This window comes from Peromyscus leucopus, chromosome 1 (genome assembly GCF_004664715.2).
Source record: "Peromyscus leucopus breed LL Stock chromosome 1, UCI_PerLeu_2.1, whole genome shotgun sequence".
Taxonomy (NCBI): Eukaryota; Metazoa; Chordata; class Mammalia; order Rodentia; family Cricetidae; genus Peromyscus; species Peromyscus leucopus.
The window spans coordinates 60,854,959-60,877,659 of NC_051063.1; the positions used below are offsets into that span (position 1 = coordinate 60,854,959).

The following is a 22,701-nucleotide window of genomic DNA, read 5'->3' on the forward strand; positions in this document are numbered from 1 at the left end:
AGCCAGCGAGCAACTGCGGACATGGGAAGGATGCTGCCTGCCAAGGCATTCTGGGAAGCTACCAGGACTGGGGAAGTGAGGGAAGGGATCAGGACCCATTTCTTTAAGTCACTATAAAGAAGCTCAGACTGGGCAGCCTGCTGTGGCCAGCATGGCCTTGCTGAAATGATTAAGCTTCTGTATGCTCAGATAGCTTGGAGGCATCCCCAGTAGCCCTAGGCATCTCTGAGTCCATTTTAAAAACCTATAAAGACACTCCAGGAAATAGGTAACTTCGTCATCCTACGCCTTCAATTTGGTCTGGCAAAGTGTTATGGAGGCGGGCCAGCCCAGCCTGAGGCACAGTGGGCAGAGCAATTTACACACCCAACCAGGTGGATAAAAAAGCCCATCTGCTAGCAGCAGGGTGCAGCTCCTTTTTACATGCCCAGGACATGTCTCTCCACTCTGCTGTGGCAGTCCTGCTGTTAGCACAGGTAGGTGACCTAGACACCAAGGCTGAAGCTAGCAGAAAGGATCAGGGATGGAACTCATGGAGAGCACTGGGAGGACACTGAATGGAGCCTGAGCCCCTGGACCCCGGAAATACTGGGCATTTGCTGCCACAGGAGGAGGAGAAAGGTGTCTGGCGGAAGAGAACATAGAAGCCGCAGGGTGCTGAAGTTATGATCATCTGCTGGAGCGGGTGCTGAAGTTATGATCATCTGCTGGAGCAGGTGCTGAAGTATGATCATCTGCTGGAGCGGGTGCTGAAGTATGATCATCTGCTGGAGCGCTCCTGTGGGGCTGGGCTCGGGTCAGGTGGGGCTGAGGTAGGAACAGGACCGAGTGCTGAGGGCTGGGGGTAGGTAAGATGCTGCTACCGTGATGCTTCGGGTGTGGCGGTGCACACCTTTCGTCCCAGGGCTGGGGTCGGGAGGCAGAGGCAAGCTGACCTCTGAGTTCAAGGCCAGCCTGATCTAACTAGACAGCCAGAGCAACAAGTATTCTAACCCACCTCTCAGCCCCCAGCACTCACTTAACTTACAGGCGCAGTTCCGAAGGGCTCTTGCACAAGGGCCACATTTCTTACCCACATTCCCCGGGCTCTGAGTCAGTGCCTAGATTCAACCCAGCTGGACAGAGCCCAGCACCCACCACAGGAGCATGCTCTGGCAGAGGACCAGGGTTCAGGACTTCCTGCATGTCTGCTCTTCCTGGGTAGAAGTCTCTTTAAGCAAGAATCTTACCCAAGAAATCGTGTGCAGAGAACCCATTCTTATGGGCAGCGGGAGGCAACAGGCAATGGGAACTGGAGATTTCCTGGGCGGTAACTGGGACAGCGGTGGTGGCGGTGGCGCTGTGGTGACTTCATGAATGAGTAAACTTCAATCCTTGGCTTTGTCCCAGGGAAGAGGGAAGGCTGGGTTGGGAGGAAGTGCTGAAGGTCAGGAAACCACAAGCCTGAGCCCCCCCAAAAGATGTGAAAAGATTGAGTAACACCCCATCCAGTCTGATCCGGTCTGCAAAAGAAACCCCTCCTCTCCTTTTTGGTCAAACTGAGTAACATAGGTTTAGAAATAATGATTTCTTATGCTAAATTTACCTACAATCTTAGAGACTGAACTCAGGCAAAATGTAGCCAGCCCACAATAACCAAGTTAAAACCAAACTCTGAGAAAAATGGTAAAACAAGTTTCCTTTTTATTAGAATGTCATCTATTTGTTTTCTTTTTCGTGGCCTGGAACTCACTATATAGACCAAGCTGCCTCATCGCTCTGATTGTCTAGTGCTGAGATTAAGGCTGTGTGTGCCACCATGTCCAACTGTTTTATTTTCAAATTGTTTAAAAAATATTGTTGTAGCCAGGCATGGCTTTTGTCCCAGCACTGGGAAGGCAGAGGCAGGTGAATCTCTGTGAGTTCAAGGTCAGCCTGGTCTACAAGGCAAGTTCCAGGACAGCCAGGGCTACACAAAGAAACACTGTCTCAAAAAAAAAAAAAAAAAAAAGGAAGGAAGGAAAAAGATTGGTGGTGTGTGTGTGTGTGTGTGTGTGTGTGTGTGTGTGTGTGTGTGTGCGCGTGAAGACAACTTAGTGCAATCGGTTCTGTGGTCTCACCCCACCCCCCACCCCTCTCCAGACAGTGTAGCCCTTGCTGTCTGGGAACTCACTTTGTAAAGCAGGCATCTGCCTGCCTCTGCCTCCCCTGTGACACCACTTCCTGGCCTGTAGTTTCACTATGATGTGGGTTTGGGGGATTTGACTAGGGTCATCAGGCTTTGACAGCAAGGGCTTTTACCTGCTGAGCAAGAGCGGCAGGTGCAGCTTTCCAAGGAAACATGTTTGTGTTTTGATTTGGTTTAGTCCTGAGCAGACACCAGGCCTGAGGGAAGACAAGAAGGCAGCAGTCATCTGGGTGGCCATGCCACACGCCTTTAATCCCAGCACTCAGAAGGCAGAGCCAGGTGGATCTCTGTGAGTTTGAGGCCATCCTGGGCTACAGATCGAGATCCAGGACAGGCACCAAAACTACACAGAGAAACCCTGTCTCAAAATAAAACCCCCAAAAGGGCTGCAGGCTGGCTAAAGAATTGGCCCCTCTTACTGCACAGCCTAGGTGAGGGCTTGTGGACACAGGCTCTGCTCGCTGGCCCTAGGGAGAGAGGCAAAGGATGACTTAGAAAGCCATCCTGATGCAGGCTCCTCTTCCTTGGAGCAGCCAAGGAAATCCAGGTCTCAAAGTCCTCTGATGCCCCTGAGTCCTCCCTCATTTTAAAGAGGAAGTGGTATTTGGGAGATGGATGGGCTGGTCAGTGGACCATCTTTTCTAACACCTGGAGGAGGCAGGTGGAATTAGATGAACCAATCATCTTGGGCCCAGGTTCCCTAGAGAGGATGAGAGATGGACCTTGTGTTTCCTATGTCAGGCTAGGAGACTTTCCCTAAATGTCCTGTCCCAGGAGCTTGGATTGGCACATGAGGAGCTAAACACAGTCAATGGGAAGAATAGTTGAGGGATTCACTCACAGACCAGGGGATACAGGGTGGAGTCCCAGGCCTCCCTTGGAGGTCAGCAGAATTAGCAGGTCTCACATAGCCCCCCAAACCCTGATAGAGAAGCCTTCAGCTGCCTCTCCAGACCACTGACCAGTGACTGCTCATGGGAATGCGACAGGGGTGGGATTACTTCAGACTTCTTGTTTGGAAGAGAGACAACAAACAGGCCAAGTTTTCTGCCTCCTGTGTTGAGCTGAGTGGGACAGCTGTATTGGTGTGGTTTACACACACACACACACACACACACACACACACACACACACACCATTCCCCACCCTGCTCTCTCTCTCTTTGTTGTCGCTTTTGAATTAACATTTACAATCTGCCTCTGTCTGTCTTTTATCATTTTCTCTTTTTCTTTCTTTCTCTCTTTCTTTCTTTCTCTTTCTTTCTTTCTTTCTTTCTTTCTTTCTCTCTCTCTCTCTGTCTCTCTTTCTCTCTGTCTCTCTGTCTCTCTGTCTCTGTCTCTGTCTCTCTCTCTCTCTCTTTTTTTTTTTTTTTTTCCAGACAGGGTTTCTCTGTGTAGCTGTGCGCCTTTGCTGAAACTCACTCTGTAGTCCAGGCTGGCCTGGAACTCACAGAGATCCGCCTGCCTCTGCCTCCCGAGTGCTGGGATTAAAGGTGTGTGCTACCACCGCCCGGCTCTCTGTCTTTTATAAAGATGGCAACTCTTGCCTCATTTTTCTTTACTATTACAAAAAGAAGAAGACAGTTTGGCTTTGAAAGTTTTGAATTTGAAAATCCTTAATATTCACAAATTCTTTTACAATGGATCTTTTGGAAACTGTCTTTTCTAGGATTATAGAACAACTGGTCACATTTCCTTGTGATCTGCATTCTAATTTTGATTTTGTCACTGAGATAACATCTCATGCTTTGTTACTCTAGACTTTTGTCTCCAATGCTATCGTGTCATTTCTGAGGAGTTTTCATTCTCTTCAGTTTTCAGTTTACCAACCATCGCAAGGCCTCTTCCTCCACTCAGGTCATGGAAAAGAAATATTTCATTAACTTATAATAAAGAGCAGTATACTGTAATGAAAAAATAAGCAGAGAACCTAACTCTAGCGTACTGCTTGCAACAATATGATTCTTTTAAATAACTTCACTGGTGTTTAAAATTACATCTGCATTTATAGAAAATTAGATAGACATTACAAGTACTGAATGTCTGGAGGCGGTATTGCCTAGAGATTGGGCAATCATACAGGAAGCAAAGTGCGTAGTGGGGCGGGAGTGCCCTGAGTCGTTGGCCACTCCCAGTGGGTATTTAAGGCAATGCAAGTGAAGTGCTGTGGCAAAAGTCATGATTTTTTACCCTGTGTCGGTCTCCAACCTGGGTCGTTGTTTACAGTTGCATCTGTTGGTGCAGGTGAGTAGACGCCGTCTCAAGGCTCGGAGCTAAGACCCCTGGTCCTGGCACCCGGTCTCTGGGCTGCAGGGGAAAACTACAGCTGTGTGGGGCGCCGGGATCAGTCCGGGCACAGCCTACAGGCACCTCGGCGGAGCGGGCTGTGTCGGGCGCCTGGATCAGCCCGGGCACCGCGTACCGGCACCTCGGCGCAGCGGGCTGTGTGGGGCGCCGGGATCAGCCGGGACACCGCCTACCGGCACCTCGGCGCAGCGCGCTGTGTGGGGCGCTGGGATCAGCCGGGGCACCGCGTACCGGCACCTCGGCGGAGCGGGCTGTGTGGGCACCGGCATCAGCCCCGGCACCGCGTACGAGCACCTCGGCGCAGCGGGCTGTGTGGGGCGCCGGGATCAGCCGGGGCACAGCCTACAAGCACCTCCGCGGAGCGGATTGTGGGGCGCCGGGATCAGCCGGGGCACCATCTACCGGCACCTCTGCGTAGCGGGTTGTGTGGGGCGCCGGCATCAGCCCGGGCATAGCCTACAGGCACCTCGGCGCAGCGGCTTGTGGGGCGCCGGGATCAGCCGGAGCGCCGCGTACCGGCACCTCGGCGCAGCGGGCTGTGTGGGGCGCCTGGATCAGCCCGGGCGCCGCGTACCGGCACCTCGGCGGAGCGGGCTGTGTGGGGCGCCGGCATCAGCCCGGGCACAGCCTACAGGCGCCTCGGCGGAGCGGGCTGTGTAGGGCGCCTGGATCAGCCCGGGCGCCGCGTACCGGCACCTCGGCGGAGCGGGCTGGGTGAGGCGCCGGCATTAGCCTACACTGCCTACACCGCGGAGCCTACTCTTACTCGGTTGGGAGTCGGGGGTGGGGTAGGGGGTTGGGGCAGAGTCAGGGAAGTAGTCACGTTCACAGCCTAGAGAAGGGTATCCCTGAGCGCTAGAAGATCTCATAAACCGCACGTGAATTTCTTCGCCTGGGCTTTTTTTTTTTTTCCCCGACTGCAGGCGCGCACAGGGGCAGATGCAGACTAGCGCTTAGTCGTTTGTGCTCCTCGAGTGGGTCCGGCCAGGCTGGTCCCGAGATATGCTACTACTACAAAAGGAGCATGTAGAAGGAATGACTCTGCCTACTGCCTTTCGTGGGTCTCTCTGATCTCTGTCCCAAGATCGCTTAAGAGAATTCTCATGAGAAAAAGATTGACATTAAATTGGCTGTAACCGAAAGGTCATTTACAGGGTTGTCCAGGTTTTTTGTTTGTTTTTCAGAGTCTTACTGTGTGTAGCTCTGGCTGGCCTGGTCTCTCTAACAGTATTCCAAACCAGCTGAGGTTACATAGTAATATCCTGTCTTCAAAACCAAACAGCCAGGCAGTGATGGCACACACCTTTAATCCCAGCACTTAGGAGGCCGAGGCAGGCATATTTCTGTGAGTTAGAGGCCAGCCTGGTCAACAGAGTGAGTTCCAGGACTGCCACAGTCAAGGCTACACAAAGAAACCCTGTCAAGCAGGAACAGATTTATGTTTTATAAACCCATTAGGATACAGCGTTTGTGCGACACATTTAGATCTTTAGTAGCAACAACAACAAAAAATAATCCTTAGGTTGTTCTAAAATACGATTTGAGCAGTCAGAGACCATTTACATGCAATCAGTGCTTTTTAAAATCACCGGGGGCTGGAGAAGTACTTCGCTGGTTAAGAGTACTTCTTTAGTGGCTGTTCCTGGGCAGCTCCCCCTCAGCGGCTGAGGACCAATGAGCCGGGATCTCCTCCACAGGCTGCCAGTGGATATGCAACAGCGGTGACTCAGAGATGACTTAAGATTTCCAGCTCTTTGAGACTAGATCCTGAACTTCCCCACAAGGGGGGAGACCCAGACCTCACATTGGGGTGGCTCTTTACCTCAGCAAACTTCTCCGCCCCTCCAGGTTGGGGCTCTGGAGCTACATGCCTGCTGAGGCATCTCTGGATTTTGTATGCCATCTGCATTTTGTATTCCAGAAATCCCCAGAAACAATCTAGACAGACAATGTTGTTAAAGAAAGTTGTAGAGAAAAAGTAATGATTGACTCAAATACTGAAACAAAAAGAAGGTGCTTCAATTTAAGATTGAAGATGAGCTGGACGTAGCAGCCCACACCTTTAACCCCAGCACTGGGGAAACAGAGCCGGGCAGATTTCTGAGTTTGAGGCCAGCCTGGTCTACATAGTGAGTTCCAGAACAGCCAGAGCTGTGTAGTGAGACCCTGTCTTGTAAAAGTCAAAATAAAAATAAAAGATTGAAGATAACATCTTTTTAAAGAACACAAAATAACGGACCATCCTCAAAGAATGCTGAAAATAAAGATTTGTTTACTTATTATTATTTTTTTCTAGACAGGGTTTCTCAGAGTAGCCTTGGGTGCCCTGGAACTCACTGTAGACCAGGCTGGCCTCGAACTCAAAGAGATCTGCCTGTCTCTGCCTCTCGAGTGCTGGGATTAAAGGCATGGGACACCACCACCACCCGGCTGAAAATAAAGATATCTTTATTTTCCATAGTCTGGCCTGTGGTTGTTGTTCTCCCAAAAGAAAGTACAGGTGTAGCAGGCAAGCATTCAGTCCTTGCAAGACAGGGAGAAAATAGTGAGTGTTGCCTTCAGGGCATTTATGAGGAGCTGTCAGATTCCCCAGGTCGGGACAGTAAAGATGGCAGCAAGGTGACAAGCTAGGAACCCTGAAAAGACTCCTGCCTGACCCGAGTTAATGGCAGAATTCCTGACAAATAATAAATGGGCCAGAAGGAAAAAAAAAATTACGCCATGTGATCCTAACCTACGAACCAGGAAATCCTGCCGCCTATGGAAGAACACTGAGGGCGGGAGCTCAGAACCAGAGGACGGTGACAGTTGTGAGGAGGGTGCTGGCAGTGAAACAGAGCCCCGTGAGTCGGGGTGTGAGAGAGGACAGACAGCTCCTGCGAAGGTGTAGCTGGGTCCTGAGGGCTGCTGCTGTGGGGAATTTCAAGAGTGTGTGCCATGCAAATGCAAACAGAAAGAAGAGGGGCCTCGGCTTGGCACTTCCTTTGGTAGAGTTAGAGGGATCTGTATTCTTACTTTGAGCCCCTTATGTTTAGGCTATATAGATCCAGGCAGGTCACTTAGAGCAGGAAGTAGGGAGGAGAGAGGATGTGCAGGGAACATACCAACGTTCTACATGCATTATTTAATCTCACAACCCTAAGTAAGCATGTTACTATCCTCATTCTACAGATGAGAAAAGTGAGATATGACAAGGGTAAACAGTTTTTCCAGTGTGAGTCACCTATTAATTTACAGGCTCTGGATTTATAGGCCTGTGTGATAGATATCACGACGGCTACATGGATGATGTCCTTTCAGTCTCCTACCAATAACCACCACATCAAGCCTTTTTTTTTTTTTTTTCCTTTTTGTTTTTAAGACAGAGTCTCTCTACATAGAACCCTGACTCTTCTGGAACTCACAGAGACTAGCCTGCCTCTGCCTCCAAAATGCCGGGATTAAAAGTATATGCCACTATGCCCAGCCAGCATATGCTTTTGACTGCCATCTCTCTCTAGCCCAAAGAAAACATTTAAAACTCTTGGATACTTGGAGAAATAATATGTGAAGGTGAATTTAAAAAAAAAAAAAAAAAAAAAAAAGCAGGACAGTGGTAGCCCACACCTTCAGTCCCAGCACTCTGGAGGCAGAGGCAGGTGGATCTCTGTGAGTTGGAGGCCAGCCTGGTCTACATAGTGGGTACCAGGACAGCCAGGGCCACACAGGCAGGGGGAAAAAAACAAAACCACAAAGCAGAGCTCTGGATCTTTTACCCCCTTGCAAGTTGTTCCAACTGGTGCCTCCATCTGCAGCCGCACTATGGGAAGCAGCCATGAAAGCCTGATGTTTGGATGGCAGGGTCCTAGTAGGTCACAAGCTGCATTAGAACATTCCCTGCTGACGGCCGGAAGAGACCCGGGGAAACACTGCTGCACAAACAGCAGAGAGCCACCCAACTTCGCCGTGACCTATTGTGCAGCCTTCTCCAGAAAACCGCAGGCTCCCGCGTTCCATAGCACAGCATCAGATAGTCCCCGCCCTGCTGATCATATGCTCCCCACAAGGAGGCTCCTTTTTTTGGTACTTCCTTTTCCACCAGCATCCGACCATGCTCTGCAGTTACCAATAAATATAAGCTGCCCCTTGTCCTTCTCCAGCTACCGCTAATTGCTATGACAGCACCACTCTCCAGACAGAGCGAGGACCTCTCCCCCTGCAGCCCCGATGAGTACTGGTCTGGGGTCCACTGCTGCAAGAAATGTAGTGCAGGTGAGTTCCGCAACGGGAACCGGTGCCAGAACATGGGCATGGGTGGCCCCACACCAGAGGCTGTACGGGATGAGGAGGGTGTGGGTGAGGGAGTTCACCTCAGCCACTACCTACTGGCTCAAACTCTAGGAAGTACCTCCTCGCCCAGGTACACAGACCCCCAAAGGCGCCCCTTTGTGTGTTCAAGAGAGTTGGTGTGAATTCTTCTACCAAGGCTTCACTAGTGGAAGCTCACCCACCTATCCACCCTTGGAGGCATGAGCTGTGGCACCCAGCTGAGAGGAAAGTTCTGAAAAGGGAGCTGGGAGGATTAATATTGCCTACCTGTATTTGCGACAGGTGTCAGGAGCCCCTCTGCTGTCCCTCATGGCAGGGCAGCTCACCAAGCCGTCAAAGGGTCTTCACAACTCACGTAGGCACACATAGTGGGCTGCAGGTCCTTGGGGGGGGGGGCCAAGGCCCTAGTCTGTCAACACAAATGCACGAGAAATCACACCAGGCCCCGTGGTGAACGAAGGCTCTCTTAGCAGGCCCATCCCGTGGGACACCCAAGCCCACTGAAGTGAAGCTGTCCTGGACCCATGACCCACCCATCCCCTACTCTGTCACCCCAGATAAATCATTTAGCTTACTGGTCCTTAGGCTCCTGTGTGTAGGAGGAGTCTCCTTGCAAAGTCCAGTTCCCAGCTGTTGAGAGAACTGAGCAATTTTGTGTTCAGTGTAGGCAGAGCCATATGGGGCCAGAGTGAAACTACTTCCAGCTGTAAACCTCAGTTTCCCCGCCTTCCCCCAGCCCTGGAGCAGTGCGGAGGGGCTCCTCTGGAGACAGTACACGGAGGAGTGGTAAAGATGCACACCAGCCCTTGTCTGTCTGTCCAGGCTGGGGCCCATGAGGCACACCAGGGCAGCCCTCGCCAGTCTGTCAGTGTCAGCCTGTCCCCTGCTCCCTCCTGACATCCCTTCAGGAGAAGGTCGTCCCTAATACCAGTAGACAATCAGGTTCGAAGCCGATGCTGCAGAGAGAGGCAGGCGCTACAGGGCACTGTTCCGTCACCCCGAACTGGCCACTCATGTCATTCTCAGTCCCAAAATTTAGAGCTTGACTTTAACATTCTTTATGGTCACTCACTTTCCCATTTCAAGATAGTTTCAAAAAGGAAACAGGGCTGGAAGGATGACTTAGCAGTTAAGAAAGCTTGTTGTTCTCTCAGGGGACAGGAGTTTGTTTCCCAATACCCACATCAGGCTCCTCACAACCACCTGACTCCAGCTCCAGAGGATCTGTTGCTCTCTTTGCTCTCTATGGGCACCTGCACATACTTGTGTACACAGACAGACAGACAGACACACAAATAATAAAAAATAAATCTTAAAAACAACAACCATCGAACCGGGTGGTAGTAGTACATGCCTTTAATCCCAGCACTCAGGAGGCAGAGGCAGGAGGATCTCTGTGAGTTCAAGGCCAGCATGGTCTATAGAGTGAGTTCCAGGACAGACGCCAAAGCTACACAGAGAAACCCTATCTCAAAAAACCAAAAACAACAACAACAGCCATCAACTACCATAAATGAAAAATTATTAATGTTCAAATAGATACAAGAACCAAACACCGAGACTCAGCCAGCTGTCCACTAGGCTTGACTCAGTCTCACTCCACTAGTCTCTCTTCTCCAGTGGACTCTGCATGTCTGCCACCTGGTCATGTCTGCAGCTGTCCTTCGGAGAATACATGAGAGTAACATGTTTGCTGGACTTGGTCCTTTTCCCCATAGTTAGTAGTTTATAGTTTCCTTTACAATTAATAGGAAAGGAAATTCCCAGGGCTACCTGAACACTTCCAAGTTGGTATCAGAGAGCCTGAACCAAGAGATACAAAATGGTTCCAGGAGAACCTGCTAGGACGAAGAACTGTCCTGCCTTTAGGAAAGGCATAAGACATTGAGCACAGTGGTTCACACCTGTAATCCCGGCATTGAGAAACTGAGGCAATGGGATTGCCGTGAGTTCCAGGCCAGCCAGGACTATTGACTGAGGCTTTGTCACATACACACACACACACACACACACACACACACACACACACACGAAGAAAGAAAGAAAGAAAGAGAGAGAGAGAGAGAGAGAGAGAGAGAGAGAGAAAAAAGAAAGAAAGAAAGAAAGAAAGAAAGAAAGAAAGAAAGAAAGAAAGAAAGAAAGAAAGAAAGAAAGAAAGAAAGAAGCTAAGCATGGTAGCTTAAACCTATAATCCCAGCACTCAGGAGGCCAAGGCAGGAGGATTGCTATGAATTCCTGGCCAACTTGAGCCATACTGTATCAACACCACCAATAATGACAGAAAGAGGCCTGAGGAAGAAAGTTCTTGTTAAGTGACATGTTTGTGAGGCAGTAAATGAGGTGACCTGACTTCATCCGGGTCTCAAGTGCTTCTTAGAACACTGGGACTGCCACTCAAAGGGGAAGACATGGGGCTTAAAGGGCAGGAGTCAGTTACTTGTGACATAGAAACTGAGCCCTGCAGGGGGTCCGAGGAGCCATTCTATTCACCACTGGTTCTCTGGCTTCCTAGACTCCGGGGGTGGGGGGGTAGGGGGGGGAGATAGTCACAGGAAGGAGAGCAGATCCAGCAGTCCTTGCAAATCCTCAAGCAGTTTGTGACAGAGATTATCTAGAATTTGTGCTAAAGACATAAGCCCACCTGGAGCAACCTAGCCCCTTACCCCTGGGTGCCTGGAGCAAGCTGATCCCTGTCTGCCCTTATCCACAGGTGAATTTGTCAAGACGTCCTGCACAATCTCCCACACCCTAGGACAGTGTGAGAAGTGTCACGAGGGAACGTTCACAAGGGCTAGTAATGGCCTAGAGTCTTGTATACTGTGCTCCAGCTGTGACGAACGTGAGTATGTGACTGAGCAGAGACTGGACTAGCACTGTGTGTCTTTGAAAACTGCCAATAGAGTCAGAAACACGTTAGTGTTAGTCCAGTACTGTTCTCAGACATTATGGGAAAAAATTTGTTTCATGCGTGCATGCACGTATGTGTATACTCTCCTGTGTCACTGATGTTAAACGAAATGACAAATACCACAATATCCTGTGCCTCAGTGCTGTCGTTTTCTTCTCCTAAGCATAAAGGCAGAAGCAGACTGAGCACAGTGGCACACATTTCTCTGATCCCAGAGCTCAGGAGGCAGAGATAGGTAAAAATGCCACTTCAGTGTGGCCAGCCTGATCTGTGGAGTTCTAGGCCAGCCAGGACTACGTAGAGAAATATTATCTCAAACAAAAAAACAAAAGACAGAACCATATTCCACAAGCACAGATCCCCTGATGCTGTAAGACATCTGCAGAGAGCCGGGCTGGGGGTCCTCCTGGCCTATGCCCACTGCTGTACTCTGAGAATGGACACGGTCTAGCTTCAGAGCACTGTGAGTGAAAGGTTTCTGTACCCCCATATTGGTTTTCCCTGCTGTTGCAATACATCCAATCAGTCCGAATTAAAGTCCAGGTTTTCATCTGAGCAAAGCATTCCCGGGGGGTCTCATGAAAGGGGGGAACCTCGAGGCAAGTCTATGAGCCAGACCTTAAATACCCTGTAGGTGGTCTTGAGGAGCTCCAGGGGAGGAGATGCTGCTTGGCGTGCTGAGGGTGGGGTTTGGAGTGGGGCCCCAAGCTGGAGATCCCTAACAGTGAGGGGTTGACATTCAGCTGAATGTTTGTGGTGCACTGAACTACAGACACAGGAACACCTCAAGTAGGAAAACCATCTTCTCTCATAAGCCACTGAGTCAGTCTCAATTAAGAGAGGTGCAAGGTCCCACCAGGGATCCAGACACGTGGTCACTAGCTCTTCAGCAAAGAATGAGGTAATTAAATAAGGCAAGTCAGAGATGTCTGGAGATGGTGGCCTTGGGGAGGGGAACTTTGGGGCAGCAGTGGACATACATGTCAGGACCACCTGTGATGGAAGCCTCAGGGTAGTTTGATGCTGTTGTATGGGATGCTGAACAATGAATCTCCCAAGCCATCATCTACCTCAGGTCTGGGTACCACTCTGGAGGCCTGAGGGTGATCGTATGTTCATAGTAGTTAGTACTGTTTAGTGTTCAGTACATCTGTGAAGGCTGGTAAAGCTTGTACTGGGACACACTGTTCCTCTCAAATGATGTTGGGCTCTATGTGCATATTTGAGGACGCTCATCTTGACCTAACCCTGCTCTTCCTTGGATTGCAGGCCAGGAAATGGTGGCTGAGTGCTCTGCCACCAGTGACCGGAAATGCCAGTGCCAAGTGGGTCATTTCTATTCTGACCCAAAATCCTATGAAGTCTGCCGCCTGTGTACCAAGTAAGAACATTGTGGCATGGGTCAGTGGTGGCTTTATACATTGTTTGAGTGGCCTCTAATGTCCAGAGAAGGGGACAGTCTGTGTCATTCTTTGTCAGGGGGTAATGTGGGGTGGGGACTCTGTGGCCTGGATGGTGCAGAACTTATTGCTAGACATCTCCAAGTCTAGTGCCCCTTGAGAGAAAGTAGATATCCCTGCTAGGGACACAGTTTTTCTGAGTGATGTCTTCCAGGAGGTTTCCTCAGTGTAACGGGATTTGGGAGGGCTGGAGAAAGCCTCATTCATTCCCAGGAAGATAGATCTGGGTTAAGCTGTAAGGGAAAAGACTTCAGGGAAAGGTTTTAGGAAAATTCTGTGTTTTTCCCCCCTCGATAAGACGAATTTGCTCCTGTCAGGTGTCAGATGGAGTTGTTGCATATTCAAACCACTAGGGGGTGTCAGCACAAGCCGCAGGCCTGGGGAGTATTGCTCTGGGGACTGAAATCTGAGTCCCTAATAACAGCAGGACAAGCCTCCTTTTTCTCACCCCAAGGCCACCAAAGAGGCTATGGACATCAATGGAGGAGGGAAATGTAGTAAATTTTGTATATTTAGTGAGAATCACACAATAGTGTCTGAGATGCCGTGGAGCTGGTAAGAGCTGTGTGGCCAGAGCCCTGTTGCAGATCTTGGATCACGATGCTGCCTGATGTGGTTTGGAGGTGGCATCAAGCCTTTCTGGGCATCCTCTGCTGTTGATTGGCAGAAAGAACTGAGGGTGTCTCTTTCCAGGTGTCCCCAGGGAATCCCTGTCCTCCAGGCCTGCAACGCCACAGCGAACACGGTGTGCGGTCACACTACAACAAGTAAGACAGGTATGTTTTTAAACACTATGGCTATCTTCTTATTGAATGAAAATTTACATACCACAGCATTAACTGTTTCAAAGTAGACTTCAAAATAACACTGAATACCAGCCCTCCATCTGTTGCAAAATACATGTCCCCTAAACGGAATCTCTGTCTCTGTCAGACCCTGACCCTCCCAGGCCAATGTGCTTTAGTGGCCTGTCTTGTTCATATTGTTCAAAGATGTAGAGTCACCACATGTAGCTTCTGTGTCTGGATCCCTGAGCATCATGTTTTCCTGTAAAATATTTTACGTGTATGGGTGTTTTGTTGCATGTATGTTTGTGCACCATATATATACAAGAGGTGACAGATTCCCTGGGATTGGAGTTACAGATGGTTGAGAACCACCATGTGCATGCTGGGACCTGAACCTGGGTCCTCTGCAAGAGCAGTCAGTGCTCTTAATGACTGAACCATATCTCCAGCCACCCGAGCATCATGGTGTTTTTTAATAATTTATTTAACATGCATTAGTATGAAGGTGTCAGATTCCCCTGGAACTGGAGTTACACACAGTTGTGAGCTGCCATGTGAGTGCTGGGAATTGAACCTAGGTCCTCTAAAAGAGAAGTTAGTGCTCTTAACCACTGAGCCATCTCTCCAGCCCCTGGGCATCATGTTTTAAGGCTGACCTAGGTTGAAGCTATCAAGGCCTCATTTTTTTTCATGACTGAATCATTATCTACAACCCACATGTGTCTTCATTCATGTGTTAATGGAATTTTAAATAATCCTTTACAATAAGTAGACCCTTGAGCTGAACACTGAGTAAGGAAAAGGCAGCCTCTTCAACAAATAATGCTGGCAAAAGAACATACATGTTCGAAAGAATGAAGCTGGATCCTTATTTAACAATGTGCAAAAATTAGGACTTGGCTGAAGCTCAGTGATAGAGCATTTTCCTAGCATGCATGAAGCCCTAAATTCAATCCCCAGTACTCCAAAAAGATACAGTAAAATTCAACTAGCACACACTGGCCCTGGCCTATAATTCTAGCACTGCACAGCTGTGAGTGTCAACAGCCCAATAGAGAACATTGGGAACCACAGTCTGGGAGCAAGGCTGGGAAGTTAGTGTCCACTGGGGGGAAGATCAGAAAATTCTAGAGCCTGGTGTGGAGATGGCTGCACAGCCGTGAAAAACACCTCAGATTAATCAGCCGTGTTCTGAAAGTGGTGAGATATTAAGTTTCGTGTGATGTGTGTTTTACCAAATTGTATAATAGTCAACAAACTCTTGGAAGTGAGGATGTCTCCTTCCTGTTGGAACACAAGGCCAGTCCTTTCTGTTCTCAGGAGCGCCAGCATGGTGGCCTCCCTTCCTGCTTGTGTTAGTCTGCTTTGCATTACTGTGGTAAAATGCTGGCCAAAAGCAACTTAATGAGCAAAGGATTTATTTTTAACTTGCTTACAGCTCACAGTCCATCATGAAAGGATGTGGGCAGGAACTCAAGCAGGCACCTAGAGGCAGGAACTGAAGCAGAGGCCATGAAGAAATGCTCCATGGCTTGCTCCTCGTGGCTTGCTCAGTTGGCTTTCATAGACTGCTCAGGAGTGGCACTGCCCACAGTGGGCCTCCGATCTTGATTAGCAATCAAGAAAATGCCCCCACAGACTTGCCTATAGGCAATTTGGTATAGGCATTTTCCCAGCTGAGGTTCCCTCTTCCTAGGTTGCCCTAACTTAATGTCAAGTTGACCAAAAAAATAGCCCAGTTCCACCTGTGCTGGGCCTGTCATCAGGCCTCTGCCATGCCAGGAAGAAGACCGTTGGCTTCGCCATTTGTTCTTTATCATAGACTGCCAGAAAAAAAAGTCTGTTCTTGACTTGACCAAAATATTTCTTGTTTTTCCCACTTTCAGATCACAGGAATTGGCTATGGCTAATACTACTTGTTTTTCCAGTCGTTATTGCTGTCTGCTGTTACCTGAAAAAAAAAAGGTCCTGTAGATGTCCAAGTGACAAATTAGCTGAAGGCACGTCCGGGGTGTCTGAGTCTACAGAAGGTCAGAACAAATGGCTAACCATGGTGCCTATGAGCATACCAAAGAACATGCTGGCCTCCAGACCCACTCAGGACCTGTGGCTCTTCTCACTACACCCCCTGCCCTAAACTTCTCCAGCTCGTGGGCTCCCCTTTCCCCAGCTTCTCATTCCTATATAACCCTGCCATTTCAGCCATGTGCCTTCCTGGCTCTCCCTCTCTGGGCATTCTCTGGCCCCCTCTTTCTTAAGAGATCCTTTCTTCTGCCGGGCGGTGGAGGCGCACGCCTTTAATCCCAGCACTCAGGAGGCAGAGCCAGGTGGATCTCTGTGAGTTCGAGGCCAGCCTGGGCTACCAAGTGAGCTCCAGGAAAGGCGCAAAGCTACGCAGAGAAACCCTGTCTCGAAAAAAAAAAAAAAAAAAAAAAAAAAAAAAAGAGATCCTTTCTTCTCTTCCTCTCTCGCACCCCCCTCCCCTGCTCCCCTCCCCGCCCCTTCTTCTCATGGCCCTGATGCAGTCTGCTGGCCATGTTTAGTCTACTACTTTCTCTGCTCTGGACTCTTCCAGATGCCTCTAGCTGTAGTCTCCTTCATGCCTGCAATAAAAACCTTCCCCCTAACCATTATTGGAGCGGACATGTCCTTACTTTATTATACTATGTCTGGTGCCTGAAACCTGGGAGGAGCACAGGTGAGCCCCTTCCAAGGGGCTTGGCCTCTCCTAGTTGAAGCAGGCTGCTGATTTGTCTTTCCTAAGGCGTGTAGGTGTGGATGGCTGGTTTCTGCTACCCACCTCACCGCCCCCCACCCCGCCCCCGCCCCAGTGGACTCCTGTTCTGGAGTCCACCTCTTCAGCCCCTGCCTCCTTCCATTTGCTCTAACCATTTGTCTCTCCTCGCCTACTTGGTAAGTTTCTTCTCAGTCTCTCTGGCTCCTGGGGCCTGCTATGCCCTCTTGTGTACCCACCGCATGGGCATCTCACTGCTAAGAGAGCTGCCCCTCTTCCTCTGTTGGAACCCTCCCTTTTCCCAGGCTGCCTCTTCAGCTGCTTTCTTCCTACTTGCTCTACCCACTCACCTCTCCTCCTCTACTGGGTAGAGGTCTCCCTGGAGCTGCCTGCTTGTCTACCATTACTGTAAAAGTCACACCAGTGTGCCAGGAAGCTTCCTCTCGCCCTCCAGGGCCCCCATCATGTGGAAAGGGATGCCTCTCCTCTATGATTTGGGATATTTCTCTCTGACAGGTCTCTCAGTCCCCTTGGGGGTGCCCTGGGTTGAAATTCTTGTCACCAAGACACTTACCCTTCTCTCTTCTGCCCTGGTCTTGTCTATCTCTCAGCTGCCTCCTGGAAGCCCTGCAGCTTCTTTCTAACTTTTTGGGCCTCTAGGATATTGGACTCCTCCTTCAGTTGGAGTTACTGTTTGCAACCTTTTCCTCATCTCCCTTTCAGAGCTGCCTGCTCTGGCTCTTCTTTACATCCTCCCGAGCCTCTACAGTATTGGAACCCTCCCTTGGATGGAGTTCCTGCTTTCGTAGCTCAGCTCCCTCTTGGAACTTTCCCTCTGGCAGAGATCTGGCCTCTGACCCTTTCTCTTTTCCTCTTCGGACTCAGACATTTCTTTAAAGCCTTACTGTCTTACCGTAAATGGCTTGGCCTCAGTACGGGTCACAAAAATGGCACACTTGATTTCTAAATTCTCTGATATGGGAACAACTTCCGCCACTGCACAAACAAATGATCCCCAAGTCTCTTATGCCTAAATTTTCTCTGCTGTGCACTTCCTAAACCCTCTTTTCTCAAAGCTTTTCCTATTTTTGAAAATCTTCTGTCTCTGATTTCTTTGTTCTCTGCTCTCAAAGAAAAGCTCTTAAGACTATTGTGTAAACTGTAGCTGGAAAGCTTCTCTCCAGGTCCCACCAAGCCCCAGCAGTCCGACAGCCTACTTATAAAATAAACACACAGACACTTATATTATTTAAACTGTTTGGCCTAATGACTCAGGCTTTTAGCTATCTAGTTCTTACATCTTAAATTAATCCATTTCTATAAGTTTATACCTTGCCACGTGGCTTATGGCTTACCGGCATCTTCACATGCTGCTTGTCATGGTGGCAGCTGGCAGTGTCTCCCTCCACCTTCCTGTTCTCTCAATTCTCCTCTCTGTTAGTCCCGCCTATACTTCCTGCCTGGCCACTGGCCAATTAGTGTTTTATTTATTGACCAATCAGAGCACATACAGACCATTCCACTGCAGTAAACTGTATCTCAGGATTTGTAAGTACTTTAGGTATGGTTAAAAATTTGCAAAATCTGCCAGGTGGTGGTGGTGCACACCTTTAATCCCAACACCCAGGAGCCAGAGGCAGGTGAATCTCTGTGAGTTCGAGGCCAGCCTGCACTACATAGCCAGGGCTATACAGAGAAACCCTGTCTTGAAAATTCAAAAAGAAAATTTTAAACATATTTTTCAACAATGTGGCTTGCCTCCATCTTTGGTTGATGACCTGTTTGGAAAGGAAGCAGTAATGACCGGCAGCCATCTTTGCTAAGGCTAAAGAGTACATGTAACTTCGCCACTGTCTTGATTAAGATAACCATGTAGCATTGTGGGGCGTTTACCCACCACCCCCACAGCTTCCCAGAGTTTTCTTGAGTGCGAGCAGCAGGAAATATTAGATAGAAGGATTTATAGCGGAGAATCTTGCGGAGATAAACAGATAGAAAATACAGGATAGCCTCGAGAGGGCCTGGAACCTATTCCAACGGGCCCCGACTGTCTCTGGCCCAGGGTTTTTATAGAGACGCCAAGGGGTGGAGCAAAAGACCTCCTCCCCCAGCACAGCTAAGTGCAGGCCATCTCAGACACCTGCACTCAGGCCCGTGGTCCTGATCATCCTGTATTCGGACCTGCTGGGTAAAGCCACGAGGAACCCCAGAACGGGCTCCCACAGGTCCCCCCTTCTTAATATATAAAAAATAACTATTAATGGCTTTCCACTGGCAGGGCTGACTCAGCACTTTCACCAAAAACTCTGTATTAAAACTATTATTTTCCTTTATCTTTAGTCCCTATTACTTTGTCTTTAGTTCCTGTTCATTTGTCTTTAGTCCCCCCTTTTTTTTGTCCCTTTTTTTCTTTAGTCCCTTTTTTTTCTTCTTTTTTTAGTCCCTGTTCGGGCGCCATTCTGTGGGGCGTTTACCCACCACCCCCACAGCTTCCCAGAGTTTTCTTGAGTGCGAGCAGCAGGAAATATTAGATAGAAGGATTTATAGCGGAGAATCTTGTGGAGATAAACAGATAGAAAATAAAGGATAGCCTCGAGAGGGCCTGGAACCTATTCCAACGGGCCCGGACTGTCTCTGGTCCAGGGTTTTTATAGAGACGCCAAGGGGTGGAGCAAAAGACCTCCTCCCCCAGCACAGCCAAGTGCAGGCCATCTCAGACGCCTGCACTCAGGCCCGTGGTCCTGATCATCCTGTATTCGGACCTGCTGGGTAAAGCCACGAGGAACCCCAGAACGGGCTCCCACATAGCATAAACCAACTAAGGCAATAATCATAAAACATCTTAGTCCCACTGAGTCCTCTGCTTACCATTATATCTCCTTTTTAGGCTAAGGAGGCAACAGCAGGTAGCCAAATTATTTTGGATTAGGGTGGATTTTGTATGATGATAAATTCCTTAGGTTATAGAGGTATATTCAGGTTAACAGAACCTGACTTAAAGATGTCTAACTACTTATGTCTTTACTAACTGCTTGACACCAGGTTTCTAGGAAATTTTAAATAACTACAATCTATGCTTGATGAATTAGGAATATTTGATAAATAAGGTTTATAAATTCCTAAGTCATAACAGTCTGTTCAGATTAACAAAAGCTGACTTAGAGATTATGTCTAACTACCTATGTATTTTCTGTGTTCACACCAGGCTTCTAGAAACTTTTAAATAGGGGACAACATATATTTGATAAATAAGGTATATTTGATAAGTAAGATTTTTAAATTCCTAACGTCTATTCAGGCTACCAGAAACTGACTTGAAGATATATGTCTAGCCTCTTTGTCTTTGTGACTGTATTCATGGTTTAAAATTTTATTTGGATGCTAAAGGATCTTCAATTAAATCTTCAATTCAAAGTTTTAAGACCCAAACTTAACAGGGATAAAATTGTAAAATTCTAATCTTGTATATGCTACTAACTTTTTGTAAACTGTTAGAGATGATTAAGGCATGTAAGTTAATGCTCAATCACCTTACAAGTGATCAAATTATTTAATGTGCTCAGAACTATGCTCATAGTCATGCTAAGTACAAATGTAATTCATTTACAGGAACAAGCTTTATTTAGCCTCCTGTATATGTTTTCAAGATTAAGCCTATAGCAAGTAACTAAAAGCAAAGTTTGATTAAAATTAGGTAAACTAAATAGATGGTCCTCAAACTCCTCAGAGATCTGCTGAATATGGCATTTAAAGTGTTTAATGAAAAAAAAAAAAACCCTATGATAGATAGAAATGCCAGCTATTAGTATTGACCCTAAGGTCTCCAAAGAAGAAAATGGGGCACAGATGACTATGCCCTGATTGTGGTAACACTAACCACTGGGCAAAGAACTGTTCCATGCCTCACACACCATCAGGGTCCTGCCCAAACTGTGGCCAGTGTTAGATTGATAGCTCTCTCTGTCTCACCAAGATAGGTCAGTTTTCTCAAGTTCCTCCTGTGTGCCACAGGGGAACCTAGGGTAACTGTCCAGGTAGTGGGTATGTCTCTGTCATTTTAACTGATACAGATGCCATTTGGATTATACTTCCTGCTCTAATGTATTCTTCTCAGATCTCTGATAATGTTGATGGCTAACTGTAGAGTTATCAGTTTAACAGCAGCAAGCACCCAGATCCTCCCACAAGGCTGCAGCTGCCTGGTCAGTCCATTTTTTTTCTTTCTTTCTTTCTTTTTTTTATCCCCCTCCAGAGCTGAGGACCGAACCCAGGGCCTTGTGCTTGCTAGGCAGGCACTCTACCACTCTACCACTGAGCTAAATTCCCAACCCCTTCATATGGCTGGCTGACTTCACACTGAAAGAAATACACTCACAAACAGGTTTCAATGTAACTTTTTACTATTCCTGAGCTTGCTTTGCAGTGACTGCTCTCACTAATCTCTGGTATCTCATGGTAAATTACTGGATGGAAAAAGAAAGTCTTTGATGTTTATGTAAGTTGTGAGGGTCTAAGAATGTAATTTAAGGTATGTAGATGCAAATTGTAAAGGTCTCTTGATGTAAAATCTTAAGTTAGTTATGAGGGCCTAAGAAAGTGATTTAAGATACATAAATGCAAGTTGTAAAGGTCTGAGGAGTGGTTTAAGGTATATTAGAAATATTTCAGACTGTTTTCCTTCTTGCTATGCTATTGTTATACTAAGACTTCAAAAGTTCAGAATTTTAACATTAATCAATGGAGTTCTGATAAGCTATTAACCTAGCTATGGTAATCATAGTCACAAGCTCAAAATTTTAAAGGCATGAGGCTGCTGCATTTTCTATAATGTAGATTTCGGTATAGATTATAAACAGTGGTAATGCTGACATATCTAAAACTTTCATCCCTTTTTGTAAACTTAAAAAATTCATGTCAGCTTCAGGGAGTCCTGACTTGAATCCACCTGTCATAGGTCAAACAGGTTCCAGATAAAGACTCCTGTCAACCAACAGTCTAAGTTTCCCACCTACTGCCTATTCTTGAGAGTGGGCTTTCTGTCTCTCTGTCTCTGTCTCTCTGTGTCTGTCTGTCTGTCTCTGTCTCTGTCTCTCTCTCCCTCTCCTCTTCCCCTGGTCTTGGGACTACTCCCACACCCCCAGCTACCAGGACCACAGGCCTGGAAGTTTCAAGTGTACACCCAAGATAAATATTTTCCCCTAAGTTCCTTAACTTTACCTTCTGACACTAGTCTGTATCTGTCCAAATAGATTTGCAAATCAACTGAAGACTGCAAACTGCTCCAAATCAAAACCAGCTGGCCCTGGACTTGCTGTAAACTGATGTAAATCACAGGTGCTTCTGACAGGATTTCCAACCAGCCTGATGAACCCTTTCCTGAACCAGCAGTTCCAGACTACTCCAAAGCAGCCTGTTCTTCCTGGCACCTGGTGGTCCTGCAGAACCTGGGCAGGAGTGAAACAGATGTTTGCCAGCCTGCACTCTTTTCCCTTCCTGGCCTTTGACAAGCATTCCAGACTTCCTGAGTCCTGACAATGAAGCCTTAATTTCTACTAAGAAGCAGTTACAGAAGAGATTACGTTGCCCCTTATTAACAAAACCACAACATTTCCCCCTTTTTGTCTAAATAAAAAGGAAAGGTTTTTTTTTTTTTTTTTAAATAATATTTTAACTTGATTTTATGTGCATTGGTATAAGGGTGTCAGATCTCCTGGAACTGGAGTTACAGACAGTTGTGAGCTGCCATGTGAGCACTGGGAATTGAACCTGGGTCTCCTGGAATAGCAGCCAGTGTTCTTAATCACTGAGCCATCTCTCCAGCCCCGGAAAGGTTTTAACTCTAACTTAGTAAAAATATATACAGTAAGAACAATTGCTGGGTGGTGGTGACACATGCCTTTAATCCCAGCACTTGGGAGGCAGAGGCAGGCAGATCTCTGTGAGTTCGAGGCCAGCCTGGGCTACAGAGTGAGTTCCAGGACAGGCTTCAAAGCTACATAGAGAAACCCTGTCTTGAAAAACCAAAAAAAA

The 22,701-nt window shown here is 47.9% G+C and overlaps 1 protein-coding gene across 3 annotated transcripts; it reads left to right on the forward strand.

The window, feature by feature from the left end:
* The first annotated feature begins 411 nt into the window (after positions 1-411).
* On the forward strand, positions 412-22,322 carry LOC114694221 (tumor necrosis factor receptor superfamily member 23-like). Of its 3 annotated transcripts, none has more exons than XM_037208802.1 (7): positions 412-716; positions 8,613-8,724; positions 11,492-11,620; positions 12,959-13,070; positions 13,843-13,925; positions 15,824-15,967; positions 21,921-22,322. In XM_037208802.1, exons 2-7 carry the CDS (start codon positions 8,628-8,630, stop codon positions 21,935-21,937), a joined length of 582 nt encoding a protein of 193 aa, XP_037064697.1. In that variant the 5' UTR covers positions 412-716; positions 8,613-8,627; the 3' UTR covers positions 21,938-22,322. The 3 variants fall into 3 exon arrangements, with proteins under 3 accessions (XP_037064697.1, XP_028726913.1, XP_028726903.1); XM_028871070.2 differs by lacking the exon at positions 412-716 and adding an exon at positions 4,303-4,410; XM_028871080.2 differs by lacking the exons at positions 412-716; positions 8,613-8,724 and adding an exon at positions 4,302-4,410.
* The last annotated feature ends 379 nt before the right edge of the window (positions 22,323-22,701 follow it).

Excerpts from the sequence above, each read along its gene's own strand:
- LOC114694221 (XM_028871070.2), top strand. The coding sequence starts at position 4,345 with ATGATTTTTTACCCTGTGTCGGTCTCCAACCTGGGTCGTTGTTTACAG. Across the intron at positions 4,411-8,612 it reads AGTTGCATCTGTTGGTGCAG|CTACCGCTAATTGCTATGAC; the intron begins GTGAGTAGACGC and ends GTCCTTCTCCAG. Across the intron at positions 13,926-15,823 it reads CACTACAACAAGTAAGACAG|ATCACAGGAATTGGCTATGG; the intron begins GTATGTTTTTAA and ends TCCCACTTTCAG.